The sequence below is a fragment of the Gadus chalcogrammus genome, chromosome 12 (assembly GCF_026213295.1).
Source record: "Gadus chalcogrammus isolate NIFS_2021 chromosome 12, NIFS_Gcha_1.0, whole genome shotgun sequence".
Lineage (NCBI taxonomy): Eukaryota > Metazoa > Chordata > Actinopteri > Gadiformes > Gadidae > Gadus > Gadus chalcogrammus.
In genome coordinates, this window is record NC_079423.1 from 24,867,195 (window position 1) to 24,883,021 (window position 15,827).

General features: G+C 42.5%; 1 protein-coding gene and 1 long non-coding RNA gene across 2 annotated transcripts; both read right to left on the reverse strand.

The window, feature by feature from the left end:
- Window positions 1-7,689: 7,689 nt before the first annotated feature.
- Window positions 7,690-10,574, reverse strand: LOC130393381 (uncharacterized). Its single transcript, XM_056604057.1, has 5 exons — window positions 10,419-10,574; window positions 9,828-10,175; window positions 9,525-9,705; window positions 9,247-9,374; window positions 7,690-8,503 (listed from the first exon to the last, which is right to left on the reverse strand). The coding sequence occupies exons 1-5, from the start codon at window positions 10,473-10,475 to the stop codon at window positions 8,189-8,191; spliced, it is 1,029 nt and encodes a 342-aa protein (XP_056460032.1). The 5' UTR covers window positions 10,476-10,574; the 3' UTR covers window positions 7,690-8,188.
- A 72-nt stretch (window positions 10,575-10,646) lies between these two features.
- LOC130393382 (uncharacterized) lies at window positions 10,647-14,017 on the reverse strand. The gene is made up of 5 exons (XR_008897106.1): window positions 13,652-14,017; window positions 11,873-11,969; window positions 11,340-11,487; window positions 10,879-11,081; window positions 10,647-10,772 (listed from the first exon to the last, which is right to left on the reverse strand). It is a non-coding gene; the product is annotated as an uncharacterized LOC130393382 (long non-coding RNA).
- Between the last annotated feature and the right edge of the window lie 1,810 nt (window positions 14,018-15,827).

Here is a 15,827-nt window from a genome sequence, read left to right on the forward strand (position 1 = left end):
GTGCGTGCGGCCATGTGTGTTTGTTTTCGCGTGGCGCTGTGGTTGTTGGACCGGACTAAAGATGGCCGCAGACTGGCTGTATTTACACAGCGAGTCAGAATCAGTGAAGAAATTAAGCATTGTAGTGTTTATGCTACTTCGATCTATTTGTGGCAAGTGTTTGTATGTTTGTGTATACATTTGCGTGCCGCCATGCGTTTCAACACAGGCAGCCTTGGCAACGCAACAAACACACACCGACAGGGAGCCAAACTGTGTCTTGTTTTGTTCCTGTGTTCGTTTTTCGTTGGGTCCATGGTAGAGCTTTTTTGTCCTTGATTCGAGGGTATAGAAGGGCTTTCAGTAACTTATGGACAGGTAGTTCAGAGGGACAACAGCTTGCTTCAATGCCCTTCCCACTTCTCACTGAACACTTTGCTGCTAGGTTTTTGAAGGCCTTCTCTGAGATAGTTTGGTTGAGACGATCCTGTACTCTGAACACTAAAAGCTCACTCTCGCTCTTTTGCACTACAAAGATAACACCCCATACCCTTTGAAGGAATACATGTTGTCAGTACACACCATTTCATAGAGGGACAGAGACAAGCAAGCAATAGTGATTGCTATGGCCTGTAGTACTGCATGGATGGATCGGATGATCGATGGATGGATGGATGAATAGACGATGAACACGATGTGTATTTATGCAAGAGAAAGAGACACATATTTAAGCAATAACATGACTTTGGATGTTTGTTGTTTGACTTGAGGACCTGTATTGAACTGTCTGTCACTCTCTCTTCCTTAATGATGTGTGTGTGTTTGTGTGTGTGTGTGTGTGTGTGTGTGTGTGTGTGTGTGTGTGTGTGTGTGTGTGTGTGTGTGTGTGTGTGTGTGTGTGTGTGTGTGTGTGTGTGTGTGTGTGTGTGTGTGTGTGTGTGTTTGTGTGTCTGCCTCTCTAAGCCTCTCCAGTATGTGTGTGTCTGGGAAGAATTCCTCCATAGCCCAGTCTAGACAACTCACAGCTGATCCTCGTCTCCATACTCGCCTTCCCAGGGCTGTCGCAACCCCGGCCACTCCTTGACTCCATGGCGTGGTGGTGTTGTCTTCTTCACTCGTCTTAAGAGGTTGAAACCAAAGAACCCTCATGGGTGAGTCATCGTTTTGGTTCATGCAAAACATTATGACCAAGGCTGGAAAAAACAGCTTTCCGGCAAACAAACGTCAAATAGTGTGAGCATGTGGCGGCACAATATGTAAGGAATAAACCACGACGGGGCGTCCTGTTATTGGAAAATAAAGCACGACGGGGGTGGCTATACCGCCGCCGGAGTCCCAGTGACTGTAATCAGTGCCAGGGAGTATGAGGAACCTCATGTATCAAACCAAGTGCCTGCTACCCTGGTGTGTGCAGCCGTGTTCATAGCATTCCCTGTCTGCCTGTGTTCACATTTATTCAAAGGGCAGATGTTATATTTTGTATATTTTCAATATTGTGGCAGCAAGGCTTAGGGATTCGGAATGGCTTACTTTATGTGCACTGTATTCTGTGAAATGCGGTGGCTGTTCTAGGGTCATAGTGGTTGTCGTAACCATTTAAAGAATTTGTGTAACACGGTTGGAGTTTTGTCAGAAAATGGAATTTAGTATACACTTCTATGCATACAAAGCGTGAATATGACTTTGGACTTTCTTTAAACTATTGTCTACATACTACCCCACCGACGTGAAGGTGCCAGACTGTTCTTGGCTAAACAGCTTTAACAATTTAAACAAATGATGACCATGATTGAGTGTTTCACTGTAGAGTGTTTCACTGAAGCATAATGCTTGGCCCTGGTTGATGATTTGAAAGATTTGGAAAAGGCAGACCCTCCATGTGGCCATTGTGTTGATCACTGAAATATGGGTCCAAACTTATCTCTAAATAAACTGCATAAGTAATATAAGTACATACTATGTACTAGTATGCGAAGTACAAATACTTCAGACTAATTACAAAGACTAATAATTTTTTTTTTTTGAGTACTAATTATTAAAAAAATATCAGGGTATAAGGGCGTGTGTGAGATCTTGTGGCCACTATCTGCACTCAGATTCAATATATATATATAATTAATTTGGCTCATAAAAGCCCCCATGTTCCATGTTCATGGTTCAGGTCGAGACGGGAGAGCGTGAACCCTAACCCTGAACAATATCAATGAATGACCAATTATCCGCTCCGCTGACTACGTCACCAAGACACAGTGCGACAGCATTCATGATGTACGTTAACGATGTCGATGACAGACACGAAACCGACCGTATTACCTGCTCTCAGCCGGCGCAACTCCAGCTACGCAGTCTACGAGAGATTACCCGTTCGATGCAGCATTCTCGCGTGCACCGGGTCGTCACACAAGAGACGCAAGTATGTCGTCGTGGGGACCTGGAAGACAATGGCATGCGTCTGTCTGTGTGCGAGCGGGCTCTGTGGAATGCCACCATCGCATTCCTTCCTCCTCACCTGGAGAGTTCTAGAGAGAGTTCGAAAAACGTGAAAGCAAAAATAAACAAATAAGAATACAGGTGTAGGTCGAAGTGAGAGGAGACGGAGGGGAAGGCGTCCCTTCGCCACACATGTTGAACACGCTTCTCGGCCCCCGACCACGTGACGGCATTCCGGCGTGTCGTGTTCCCCCTTTCTTTCCGACACTTCCAGGATAGCAAATGCACGGTTTGGTGAATGTGTTTGCAAAACACAGAGAGATATAATAAAAGAGAAAGATCTGAAGATAAAAACTTCCAGCTTCCTACAGATTCTGGGAAAGTGGCCAAGGAGCTGTGAGCGGCAGGGGAGTGAGATGCGGTATGGGGGGGGGGGGGGGGGGGGGGGGGGGGGTGGTGGAAAAGGTGGGGGGTGGGGATGGTTTTTGGAGGGTCTGGTCACAGCAAAAAGCAACACAGGGGAATATTGACTTTAATAGACTTGTTAGCACAGAGTTGGGGGAACAATATTGTCTCTGAACTTCAAAGCCCAACGCGAGGGATGGGGGGGAATGCGTGTGTGCTTGTGTGTGGGGTAGTGGGACGGGACAGACGCCGACAGACACCGGAGCGTACAACGAAATAAAAAGAGGCTCTGCATGATTCACTTAATCCTGGCTCAAAGTCCCTGAGAATCAAGAGAAAATACCTGCATCATTACAACACGACATTTCCTTCCAGACAGAGAGGGAGCAAGAGGGGCGAGGTTAACATAGAGAGGGGATTACAGTATAGTGTGGGCGGGGGCAGGGGCAGGCAGTCTGCGGTGGAGGTGGGCACCGTAGCATGGGCTCCAGTTAGAGGTCCCCCCCTGAACCGTTTGGATTATTTTCTGTGAATATTAAGGATGGTAGGAATGTCTCAGAAGGGTATCTGTTGTAGCTTGAAAGCTGTGCGTGTGTGCATGTGCATATGTGTGTGTGTGTGTGTGTGTGTGTGTGTGTGTGTGTGTGTGTGTGTGTGTGTGTGTGTGTGTGTGTGTGTGTGTGTGTGTGTGTGTGTGTGTGTGTGTGTGTGTGTGTGTGTGTGTGTGTGGGCGCTTGTGTGTGTGAATGCATTTGTCGAAGATAGGACCAACATGGCTTTCAACCTCCTCAGAATCCCCAGGGTAGAAATGATCCCAGTGTCACCGTCTTCCTAAGTAAACAGGCCTGCATGTTGGGGATCTGTTGTTGCTTGGAAGCTGTTTGTGCATGTGGATGATGGTGTCTGTGTGTATACATGTGCGTGTGGGTACATTCACGTCTGTGCGTATGTGTGTGTCTGTGTGTGTGTAGCTACATGCATTTATGTGTTTGTGTGTGTGTGTGTGTGTGTGTGTGTGTGTGTGTGTGTGTGTGTGTGTGTGTGTGTGTGTGTGTGTGTGTGGCTATGTGTGTGTGTGTGTGTGTGTGTGTGTGTGTGTGTGTGTGTGTGTGGCTCTGTGTGTGTGTGTGTGTGTGTGTGTGTGTGTGTGTGTGTGTGTGTGTGTGTGTGTGTGTGTGTGTGTGTGTGTGTGTGTGTGTGTGTGTGCGTGCGTGCGTGCGTGTGTGTGTGTGTGTGTATGTGTGTGCATTTGTGTGTTTGTGTGTGTGTGAATGTGTGTCTTTGTGTGTGTGCACGTGTTTGTTTCTGTTTTGTCGATGCCTCAGCGACGACAGTCAGTGGAGAGGATTAAACAGCGAGGTGTGTGTGTCCCACCGTGCTTTTGATATCCTACCTCCTGCTGGACGGGTGGCCTCATGGGGAAGGTCCAAGCAAACACATTCCTCTGCAGTTGTAACAGGTGCGCCTACTGGCAGCTACTGATTCAGACCGGGTCTCTGGCCGTGCCAGGGGGGTTGTCTAAACACCAGTAGCCTGTGTTTACAACAGTAGGATTGCTTTGATCAGAGTGGGTTTCATGTGTGTGTGTGTGTGTGTGTGTGTGTGTGTGTGTGTGTGTGTGTGTGTGTGTGTGTGTGTGTGTGTGTGTGTGTGTGTGTGTGTGTGTGTGTGTGTGTGTGTGTGGTGTGTGTGTTTTCCTCTGTACATTTCCGGTGATGAACAGGCCAATGTCTTGGTGTCTTCCCAAAGCAGCAGACCCTGGCATAGACACAACTCTAAGGGAAAGAGTTGGATCTGAGACTCAGAGGTGGCATGCTAACTGCAATAGCAGCCAGATGTTGTTTGCTAACCAGCTGGAATAAACGTTGGCATGTTTGTGACGAGCCTCACTTCTTCATTTGTCTTTGCAAACAGTCAACATAATTTATGTTGTGCATTTGGAAAAGCAAGGGCATGCATGTCTCATTAGTATATTAATCAAAGTGTGTTGGAACAACACAGTTTACTACTATAGACCTACTATAGACCTACTTTAGACCTTCTAAAGATCTACTTTAGACCAACTATAGACGCACTATAATCTATAATCTATTAGACCCACTATAGACCCACTATAGACAGACTATATTCCTACTATAGACATGCTAAAGATACCTTTTATAAACCTACTATAGACCTACTATAGACCCACTATAGACCCAATATATAGCTAGGCTTCCATAGACATACTATAGACAGACTTTATACCCACACAGCAAAAATCCCAGTGTACATGGTACTCTATGGGTGTACATGTAACACTCACTTCGGGGTACATATAGGTCCAAGAGTTCAGTGTTCACTGAACACTGTTAGAAGTGCAAAATATGTACTCCAAATTTAGAGTTACATTTGAACACTTTGAGAGTGCAAATGTACTCTATTAGTGGTACTTTTGGGCACTCATTCAGTGCTTCCTTACACCTGCAGTGTAAACCTAGAACACCAGAGAGAAAGAATATGTACTCCAAGTCAGTGCTTTGTAGCACTTCGCAGAGCTGATTATTTAATACTTCTAGAGTGAGAATGTACTCTGACTGGTGTACAACCAACACCTTTGAGGTGAATTGTCAACACTTCATGAATGAATAGTCTACACATTAGATTCTTGAAAACATTTTTATTGATGCTGTTGTTGTTTTTACAGTGCATACATTTACTTTAATTTTTTTCGATCAAGAACCATATTTAGTTGTACATTTATGTAACCAACAACTTGAACAACTTGAACAAGCACAACTCGTCAACTTTTAACAGTGAAACATTTGTCATATCCCTCTCTCACATGAAAAGAATGAAAATTAGTTTAACATTTAGATGATGTAACTAACAACTTGAACTTGAAAGTTTAGAAAATAAAGAAAATAAAGGTGTGCCTGGCAACCAATCAACAAGTTGCTTACAGCAACACATGCACAGGCACCACATACTTGTCATCTCTGTCCAACCCATAAGTTGTTTGCAAATCAAATGGCTTAAACAAGCACAACTCATCAACTTTTAGAACTGAAATATTTTTGTCATTTCCCTGTCTCACATTAAAAGAATGAAAATGTTCTGCAAAACAAAGTGTTTCAAAGTCCTCTGCTAGAAGAAAATAGTCTCCATTAAGTAAAAAAATTTCTCTTATCAGGCTAAACACTGGCAAATCCTCTATGTTTGAGCAAACCAGAAGGCCTGGGCGATATTCTGTCCCAAAACAAGTGATCCAAGATGTCACATCAACTTCACAGTCCAAGTCAACCTGTAGTTCTTCAGCAATTATCTCACCATTTTCTATGGCATTGAGCTTAACGGTTTTCACTGGCCCACAGTCAATACTTTTGAAAGGTGTTGATTCCCAATGAAATGCTATAGACATCTGATGCTTTTTAGCCAACGACTTTGTTATATTTTTGAAATTTTTGATTGTGTTCTTGAAAAACCTATGCTTGGCTTCATATCGCATTGTCCAAACATGAAGAATTGGCCCTATTTTTCGAATGGACCTGGGATAATGAGTCATGAAATGATGTTTAGGAATCAGTTTGCGATGTGGATAAAGCTGTTTGAAAAGTTGATGATGTTCAACAATGAGATGCTTCAGACATACAGTCATGCCATCAGTAACGACTGGAGAAAATACGATGTTCATAATTTGCAACAGAAGCAGCAAGAGTCTCCAGTGTGCATTTCCTTCTTGTACAACATCTCCAAATATCAAGGGCATATTCCGGATCAAGCAAAATGTCTGAATGGCATTAAGACCAATGCCGTTTCCAGTCTGCTCCAAGTTGATTCTGGTTGGTCGGTTTTTTCGCTCAACAAAGCCATAATTGTATGAATATATCCGGTTACAAACATCTGTCTTGGACATGATGTTGTCTGTGAGGTAACCAAAGAGCAACTTTAGCTCAAATTGCCCCACTCCTTCCAATATGTCATGCATAATGTCTACAGCATAGTTGTCAGAAACATGAAAGTACTGTAGATCATTGAGTAAACACGTTCGCTTCACTCCAAATGTTGAAGCCAGTGTAGGATCTGCCATGAGGTCATTGCAATGCTGAGCATGGAGGGCTTTATTGCGGAACGTTATTCTTGGATCATCATCACTAAAAACTGTCTGCGCGGTCTGTTTGTCTATCAGACAATAATGGCAAAAATAGTTGGCATTGAATGATTCAACATACCCAAGAAGTGTGTGCAATCCCAAATTGTCCCCAGTTACTTGAGCAATTGTGCCGCAAACTGGTTCATCAGAGAAAGGGAGTTCCACTCCTGTGCACTCAAGGACTTTCAGATCATGTACAAGAGGCTCCAAGATGGCATCAAATCCATACTTCTTTATATCAGCAGTGTGAAAAAGTGCCAGAAGATGAATATTCATTAGAGCTGAGTTTATCTTTGGAGACAGATTTCGTAAAACAAAGTATATACTTCCAATCTTATGGATACCATGCTTGGATCCAAGTGGGTTTGCCATTTCAAAATCGTCGTAGAATATCTGTATTTGGAGAGAGTTTGGTTTTTCAGAGAAAAGGGGGTGATCTTTAAAATAGTTCCCATCACAGAAATCTTTATAAACGCCTGTTTTCTCACAAGGCTGCAAAATATAATCACAAATATCCTTGTTGTGGAATATGAATTTCAGTGTTTCCAATAGAGGAATGTACACAAATTTGTCTGTAACAGGAACTTGTTCGTATGTGCCAGTGTCTCGATTCCTTCTGGTGTCATACCTCACTCCTAGAGCGACCTCAACAGGTTCTACAAGACGACATTTCTCACTGAAATATTTTTTCAATTTTGCCTCAGTGTTTAGTTTGCTAAATGGATTTTCAAGACTGTCAAAGTATTCATCAAATTTGCTCTCATGCCCTCATCGGGTAGTAATTTTATCACATCTTCTTTAACAGTTGAATGCAATTCCTCTACAAGCTCCTCCATATTTGCAACAACAGTCTTTACAACATTAGTAGCCACACCACTGCTTTGGAGTTTTGCAATAAGGGATGCACACATTTCTTGGGTATGTTGCCTGTTCTCAATACAACTTTGAGAATTCACTGGTTGCTCTGAAATTAAAGTTGATACTGTTCGCTGATCATGTACAACAACTGAAGGAGTAACTGGTTCATTAATAGCTGGATCTAGAATTTCAGCATTATGCTTGCACTGAAGATGTTTTCTGAAGCCTGAAAAACTACAAAATCTGTGACGGCATCCATTCTGGTCACACACCAATTGAAACTGCTTACCAGGAAAAAAGGCATGGGAAACTTTGAGATGGCGGACCAACAGCTGAATGCTGTGAAAAGCGGATTTGCACACAAAGCATCCAAACATCATAAGTTCAGTTGAGGAGCTTTGCCCTGAGGTCCTTGACTCTGGGAGTTTCGTGAGAGAGTCCGATGTCAATGTTGTATATGGTGGTCTGCACAAATGTAAACATGCTGTTTAAGGCCTGGTCATAGGAGACACCAAACACATAATGTGCCTTGAAAAGTTCATCAAAGGCTGCGAGGGAAGACCTGGCATTGCAGGGAAGGAGCCCATTATCCATCGCAATGTAGTACTGATGGATGCTGTTTCTTGCCGTCCCAACTGCCAGGATGTAGGGCTGCCTCCGCTGGTCTGGACCAGAGTGTTCCTGAAGGCTGCGACTTGACTGTAAGATGACAAAAAGTACAACCTTTTTACTGATTTTATTTTCACAAGGCCTCGACATGGAGATGCACTGAAAAGAAACTGGTGCATTGCAAAAATAATTACCTCCACAACATTCATTCTTAAGAATTAAAAAAAGGAACTTCAACTGAACTCTATCCTATGAGAAGTCGCTAACTGTTGTGTTTACATATCATCACTTGCAATTCCTTCTGGTATTTGTGGGACATCACTTGTCTAAGTGCTGGAGGTTTTGAAGACATTTAATTTCAGATATTTCCTAACTGAGGATTGTTCTATCCAGTATGCATGTTGAACAGTCATGCTACCGCATTTCTCTCTACCTGTGAGAAATTCCCTTGCATCAAGTGAAAGGTACAATAATTAGCCAAAACATGTCTGTTTTGTTTGGTTACACTACTGCATATTAGATAGTTTAAAGGTCCCATGGCATGCCACCAGGTGTGGCGTGATTAGCTGGTACAAGCCGTTTTGGAAATCTTCCCCTTATGACATCACAGGTGGGCGTGTCCACCAAGATGTGTGCTGGATAGATCAGTCTACCAGCCTACTCAGTGGACTGTACCAAACGTTGCTCATCTATCTGTCACACATATTAGGTGGACACGCCCACCTGTGATGTCATAAGGGCCAGATTTCCAAAACGGCTTGTAGCGGCTAATCACGCCACACCTGGCGGCATGCCATGGGACCTTTAAAAAAAAATTCTCAGGATACAATTACCTTGTGAAATTTGACCACACGATCAACAGCTTCCCGGATACTGAGTTTAACCGCTCCCTTCTTTCCACTTGGAGTTGGTGGAAGGAGGTGCACCAGGAGGAGAAGTGAAGCCATGTCACTATCCCAACCTGAAGAGGAAGGGAGAGCATACTTTGAGCATGAAATACACCTGATGAAAGCACATGACACAACATAAAAGGTTCAAAAAGTTCTTGTCAATAAATAGTCAGCATCTAAAAAGGTGGCCAAATACAAACAGGTTATTTTATATCACTTACCTGGCACTTCATCATCCTCATCAGGGTTCTCCTCTGCAGACTGAATGAGGTAGTCAAGAAGGGGTGTCTTGTTGAGGTTTTTGGCTTGCTCTATTACTTTTACCTTCAGGAGTGTTCCCCATTTCTCAAGAAGTTTTGAAGAAGTCTCAGCACTAAACAACAGGTCAAAGTCCTGCAAGACCTAAAGGGGAGAAATTATGTGTAGGTTTATTTGATGGTGGTAGCAGTGGGCGGGAAATATCCTCAGCTTTGTGATGCTGTTTTTGACAGAATACATTTTAAACATAATTAACGTGAATTTACCAGGCCTTTCGTGTCAAGGAACCTTGGGAACAGTGTAAGAACTGTGCTGCATTGCTCAGGATCGTGGATCAGCTGTTGTCTGTGGTTGAAGGTTGCTTTCATTTTCATGAATATCTGTTCTTTGTCCGTGCTGTGTTTCAGTAGAGAAATGGCCTCGCAACATTGGTCTCCCTCCAGCTGGAGCTCTTTAGACACTTCTCTCTCCAACTGTGGTCCACTGCTGTTTGAGGTGTGAGAGCTCATTCTCCTAAATCCACTGCTACTGCTGCCACTGTTGAGGTCCCGCTGTGTGTTTTTAAGCTTCCATGCAATGTAGCCCTCGTTGCTATCTGCATCATAGAAATGTTCCTAAAAACAATAAAGTTGGAAAAAAAGAAAAAAAATTCAGCATGATTCAATATGGATACTGGTAGAAAGAATTGTTAAGATTTACCATCAAGAATATTAATTGATCCCTTGCTGCTTGTACACATAGCAAAGTTGGTAATAAAGAAGCCGTCCTACATTACTCCTAAGAAACTGCAAAAGTCTTGATAACTATAACATGAACATTTGAGTAACATTAACCACACTTAATATACCGGTACTCACATAGCCTTTTTGGAGTAGGGATCTTTTAGAGAAGGAAACAGTGTTACAATCCCCCATGCATACTGTGTTCTTTTGTCCTTTGGTGGAGCACGTCTGTGTGGAAAATGATAGGTTGCATTGACAGGAAAAATAAGAAAATCAGTATGGCAATTTACAATGGTCAAATACTATGAAAATACCATTCAATAAATCATGCACAATAAAATATTTTACTTACCCATACTTTTCCACCATATCAGCAACAATGATGTTGACAAGTTCACGGCGTGTCCGGTCCTTAATCTCTCCTCTCATGGCATATTCTTTAAGTATCTTCTCCCCTCCAGGCTTTTGTTCCAGAACTCTCTTGACAAGCTTGACAACAGGAATAATAAAAAAGTAGATCAGCATAGCAAAAAATGTTATTCCAAAACATACAACATTTACAACATAAAGACAAATGTTCTCCAGAAAACAACACCTCTTTGGCCTGTGAAGAACTGTCATCAATATGCTGACTTTGTGTGGACTTCAAGATGGTGTCATCTGTGCACTGTCTTTTTGGAGACATTAGAAAGGAATTATCGATGGGCCATCTTTTTGAAGACATCAGAGAAGTATCACTCTCTGATGTGGGTGACGATAGTGACAAGGTGTCATTGCATGAGGATGGGACAGGAGAGTCTGAAAAGAGGGCACACAATATTTTTAAAAACATTTTTCACTTGTGATTTCATTAATCGATCCACATGTTCAATTTAGAGGAGATGAGAGTGGGTAGAGAGGGAAACAGTTTTCTTTGCCAGTTATAGATATGAGTTTTGATGGTTGATATGGCCACCTTTTAAGCACAACTCCTTTTTGGGAGGCAAAGTCGATTACAACGGCCACATGTTGCAACTGTAACCCTTCGATGGACAATACAATCAAATGACCATTTACCAGAGACTGAAAGAACATCAACAATCGTCCACAGGATGTCCGTTTTTTTCCTCCAGGATGTCGGTGAAGACCTCTTCATCGACCTCTGTTCCAGTGTCATCCAGCACATATATGTCTGTCTCAGTGGAGATGCTGAACTTCACTTTAGCTTTGAATACAGAAAAAAGTTAATGAAGCCTGGAATGCATTTTACAGAGGTAAATAATGAGCTTTCAAGCTCTTTTATTATTGTAGTGTACCTGAATATTACATAATCCATGAAGCCCTCTCAATTCCCTATACAATGGCCACTCTGTGTTAGCTATCCAGAGTAGTTAAAGGCCATTTCCAGTCATAATCAATGTTTGTCTCTGAAATCAAGTCACCTATGATCAGTTCATCTCATACCATCCATACACCCAACTGCAGTGTGTTCTTTAGTTCAAGAAGCGATCATATTGTCAAGAAAGTTACATACAATAAAAAAAACGCTGCAAGTATATATTACCTATGTTACCGGTTCTAGTGTTAAATGTGGTACTCAAGTAACTTACCCTCTTTGAGAAATTCTGAATGTGAGTCTCCATTAAGTTAATGTACTTCTTCTTTCCGTGGTATTGCACTTTGAACAGCATTGTTGTCGTCCTTCCACTATTACAACAACAACAACAAGTATTTGTGTATTTGATTTAGCATCACAAAACACAGGTCAGTATGACTGCAACATTTGATTTTGTATCGTTATTTTTTAACAGAATGGAACACTTTGAAGGTTACAAAAATAGCTGCCAGTTAGAACATTGGTTGTGCCATTAAGGAACTCTGGCTGGCACATGGCATGAACATGTAAAAAAAAAAAAAAGGGAAACAGTTTTTCATCTAAACAAATATTCACCCGTGCAAAACAATAATATACAGCTGTAGGTTATGCTGCGTTCGAGTATTCTCTGCGAAACCGACTCGGATCTCAGATCTGACGCCACGCCCACACTTCAAGCGTTTTATTATTTCGCTCGGTCGTTGGAGGAAAACATGGACGCCACCCCGGAAAGCTGTTATCGCGGTAGCATTGGCAGAGGACCAGGCGAGCCATAGTCAAGTCAAGTTTATTTATATAGCACATTTAAAACAACAGTAGTTGACCAAAGTGCTGTACACAAATACAATATATTTGTGTACATAGGCAGAGATACGGACGCAGTAAGGTATTGCAGTAATACGAGTGATTGAAATTACCATTTAAACCACCAAAGTGGTCCAAGCACAATGAAAACAGTTCATACCAAGCACAATGAAAACAGTTCATACTGTTTGAACTTACAGTTCAAACAGTTCATTTCGCTCGGTCACCACTGAGTTCAACCGAGATGGCGAGATCGCCCCCCCCCCCTCCCCCTCTGTTCCATTTGGGAACATGTTTGGTTTAATTTCGCTTGTTTCGTATATTTTAATTAATTAACCGAGCCGTTGTTTATCCTCTTTGAAATAAATTCGTCTCACTCCGCCGTATGATTTTATTTAGCGGTATCCTCCATGCTTGTTGCGTTGTGAGAGGGTGGCGGGGGGGGGAATGAGGTGTCTTTGCACATGGCTCGTTCGGAAGGACAGAGTGGGAGGGGGAGGGGTCGCGCTCACACAGATCCCGCAGTCGGAACATGGCTGTCTCTTTGGTGCACTTTACCACCTTCTTTCACCTCGATCAAGGCTTTGGTGCTCTCCTTGAAAGAAGGTGTAAAGTGCACCAAAGACACAGCCATGTTCCGACGGGATCCGTTTGCGAGTGGTGGTGACGTACATCATACACGTCGAGAGCAGCGGGAGTTGTAGTCCACAAAGCGCCCCACACAAAAACTAACCGTATCAAACTCCTTCCCGCTAAATTATAGTTTTCTTTGCATGAAAAATTATCATTTAAATCCACAAACAACATATGTGTAATCCGGGGCATATAAAGACTGGGATCATTAAATAATTACTTTCTCTCCATTGACTCCCATACATTTTTTTCGGTCTCATAGGTCCCATGAGCAATGGCGATTTACGCGCAGGCGTTAGCTAAATTGAAGACATGTGCCTCATTAGCATTGGCCATTAGGTTTGACGTTAGCTAAAATCGTTAGCATTTATAAGTTGGTTATCAGATCTAAAAGACGAAGAAATGCTTAATATTCTGCATTCAGGGTTTCTGCAGGTTTGAACAAGTTAAATTTAAGACTTTAATACCTTCTTAAGACCCATTATGAATACAATTTCTGACCTATACGAAGTACACACGCACAACTAACTATGAAACATAGAAACCCTGTGCATTATTCACTTGGTACTTTTCTTACCTGTTACATTGCCGTGAAGTTCAAAAATGGCTTCGTTGATTCGATCCTCGTCTCTAGTCAACCAACCGTCTCTGCCGAAACAGTTTGCCGCGTAGTGTGGAAGAGGACAAACGGTCACATGTCTCTAGATTCAACCAATGAGAAGGCGCAGCGACCCAATGACGAATCGAAACCTAACCGTTGGACACTCAGGGAGTCCATCATCCTAAAATATACACTGAAATTACTCTACACCAGCATTATACTTAGAGACAACACCCAAGAGTGTTTCTGGTACACCCCAAAAAATGTACTTAGTGCCTTTTCAACACCAAAGTGTATAAAATCTACTCTGGTCATGAATACTCTGGGATTTTAACACTTTGGCATTTGCTGTGCACTATAGACCTACTACAGACCTACTATAAAGAGATAGCCCATTTCACCTTCTGTAACACTGGCTGAAAGGAATGGAATATGCTTGAAGGGAACTAAAAAGTTCTCAGTATTAGCTACAATTAAACTCGTTCCCAGGTGTTCCCATCTCAGTAGGGAAAGGCTGGACGGGGGGCTCCACATGAAAGTTATTGGCGAGAGAGGGAGGGAATTCAGGAAAGCAATATTTGTTTCATGACTTTCTCTCATGCCTAAGCTATACTTGTACACATTAAATGTATCCTTTACTCTGAGCGGTCAGATAATCAAATTGATGTATTTTATTCTATCTTTCTATTACCCTTTTTTTAACCTCCTCTTTGCTCAGCAGGCCACAGTAAGATCAATATGCCTTTCAGGATTTACCAGTAACGTTTCTCAAACACTACAGGGTAATCCCCAGTAGTGTATTATTGTTACTGACAGGTTCGTTGCAGGGCATTTAAACAGCAAACACAAAATAAACATAAATGTGTATTTTGTGTTTGCTAATGGATAAATATGTGTGTACACACACACACACACACACACACACACACACACACACACACACACACACACACACACACACACACACACACACACACACACACACACACACACACACACACACACACACACACACACACACACACACACACATATAAACACACCTGTTTATGCATACCCCCTTCAATGACAATGGTGCACTTGTGATTAGCATTTGCACACAAAAACGCACAGGATACACACACACGCTGGCTCTTTTGTGTGTATCAGTTTAATTAATGCCAACTGATACTCAACACACAAACTCATACTGTAGCGTTTCCCACCCCACTGCAGAAGCTGACAAAATACTAATTCAACGTGACATTGGAAGGCTGAGAGCTGAGGCCTAGGCCTACATGGTCAACACATTCTGCAACCTGCAATACATTTAACTTGCCAATTTTGAAGCACTTTATAAGCCAGCTAAGCCGTCAATACAGGGAGGATAATTGACCAGCACTGAAAAATAGCTACTGCATTTTAAATATGTAGAGGTTATCAAGACAAAGGATTTGGGCATGAAATATTAATTAATGACAAAAAAAATTACTACAATTAAATCATTAATTATTCCCTACGAAGTGTTTTCATAAAACACTTCATAAGGAGATTGATTAACTGGTCACGATTGCCATTTTTACCCTTGCCCCAGGGTGAAAATATTTTCTAGTATTGTCCGAAATGTGAGCTTTCTCTCTCTTTTTTTATTGTTTCCATATTTATCAGGATGCTGGGTAGCGTGCAAATGTGGTGGCAGTAGTAGTGTCAGTGTGGAGGAATGCGTGTGGTGGCTTTAAGTGTAAACACGGCCCACTGTGGTGTGGCGTGGTGTGGAAGGGCTTAAGGTGCCATTACAGGATATGTGTGTATGTTTGGACTGGAGTGCGTGCTGCGTTAGTATGTCTACCCGTAGCATTACTGCCAACTACCAACCCACTCAAACTGTCTGGAACTGGGCATGACTCATAAACACACGCACGCACACACATACATGGGCACGAGAACACACACACACACACACACACACACACACACACACACACACACACACACACACACACACACACACACACACACACACACACACACACACACACACACACACACACAGGCACGAACACACACAGGCAAAAATACTCACACGCACACTCTCACACACACAATCATACACACATGAGAACGCATGCAGACACACACACAGGCATCGTGCACACAAACACACACACACAAA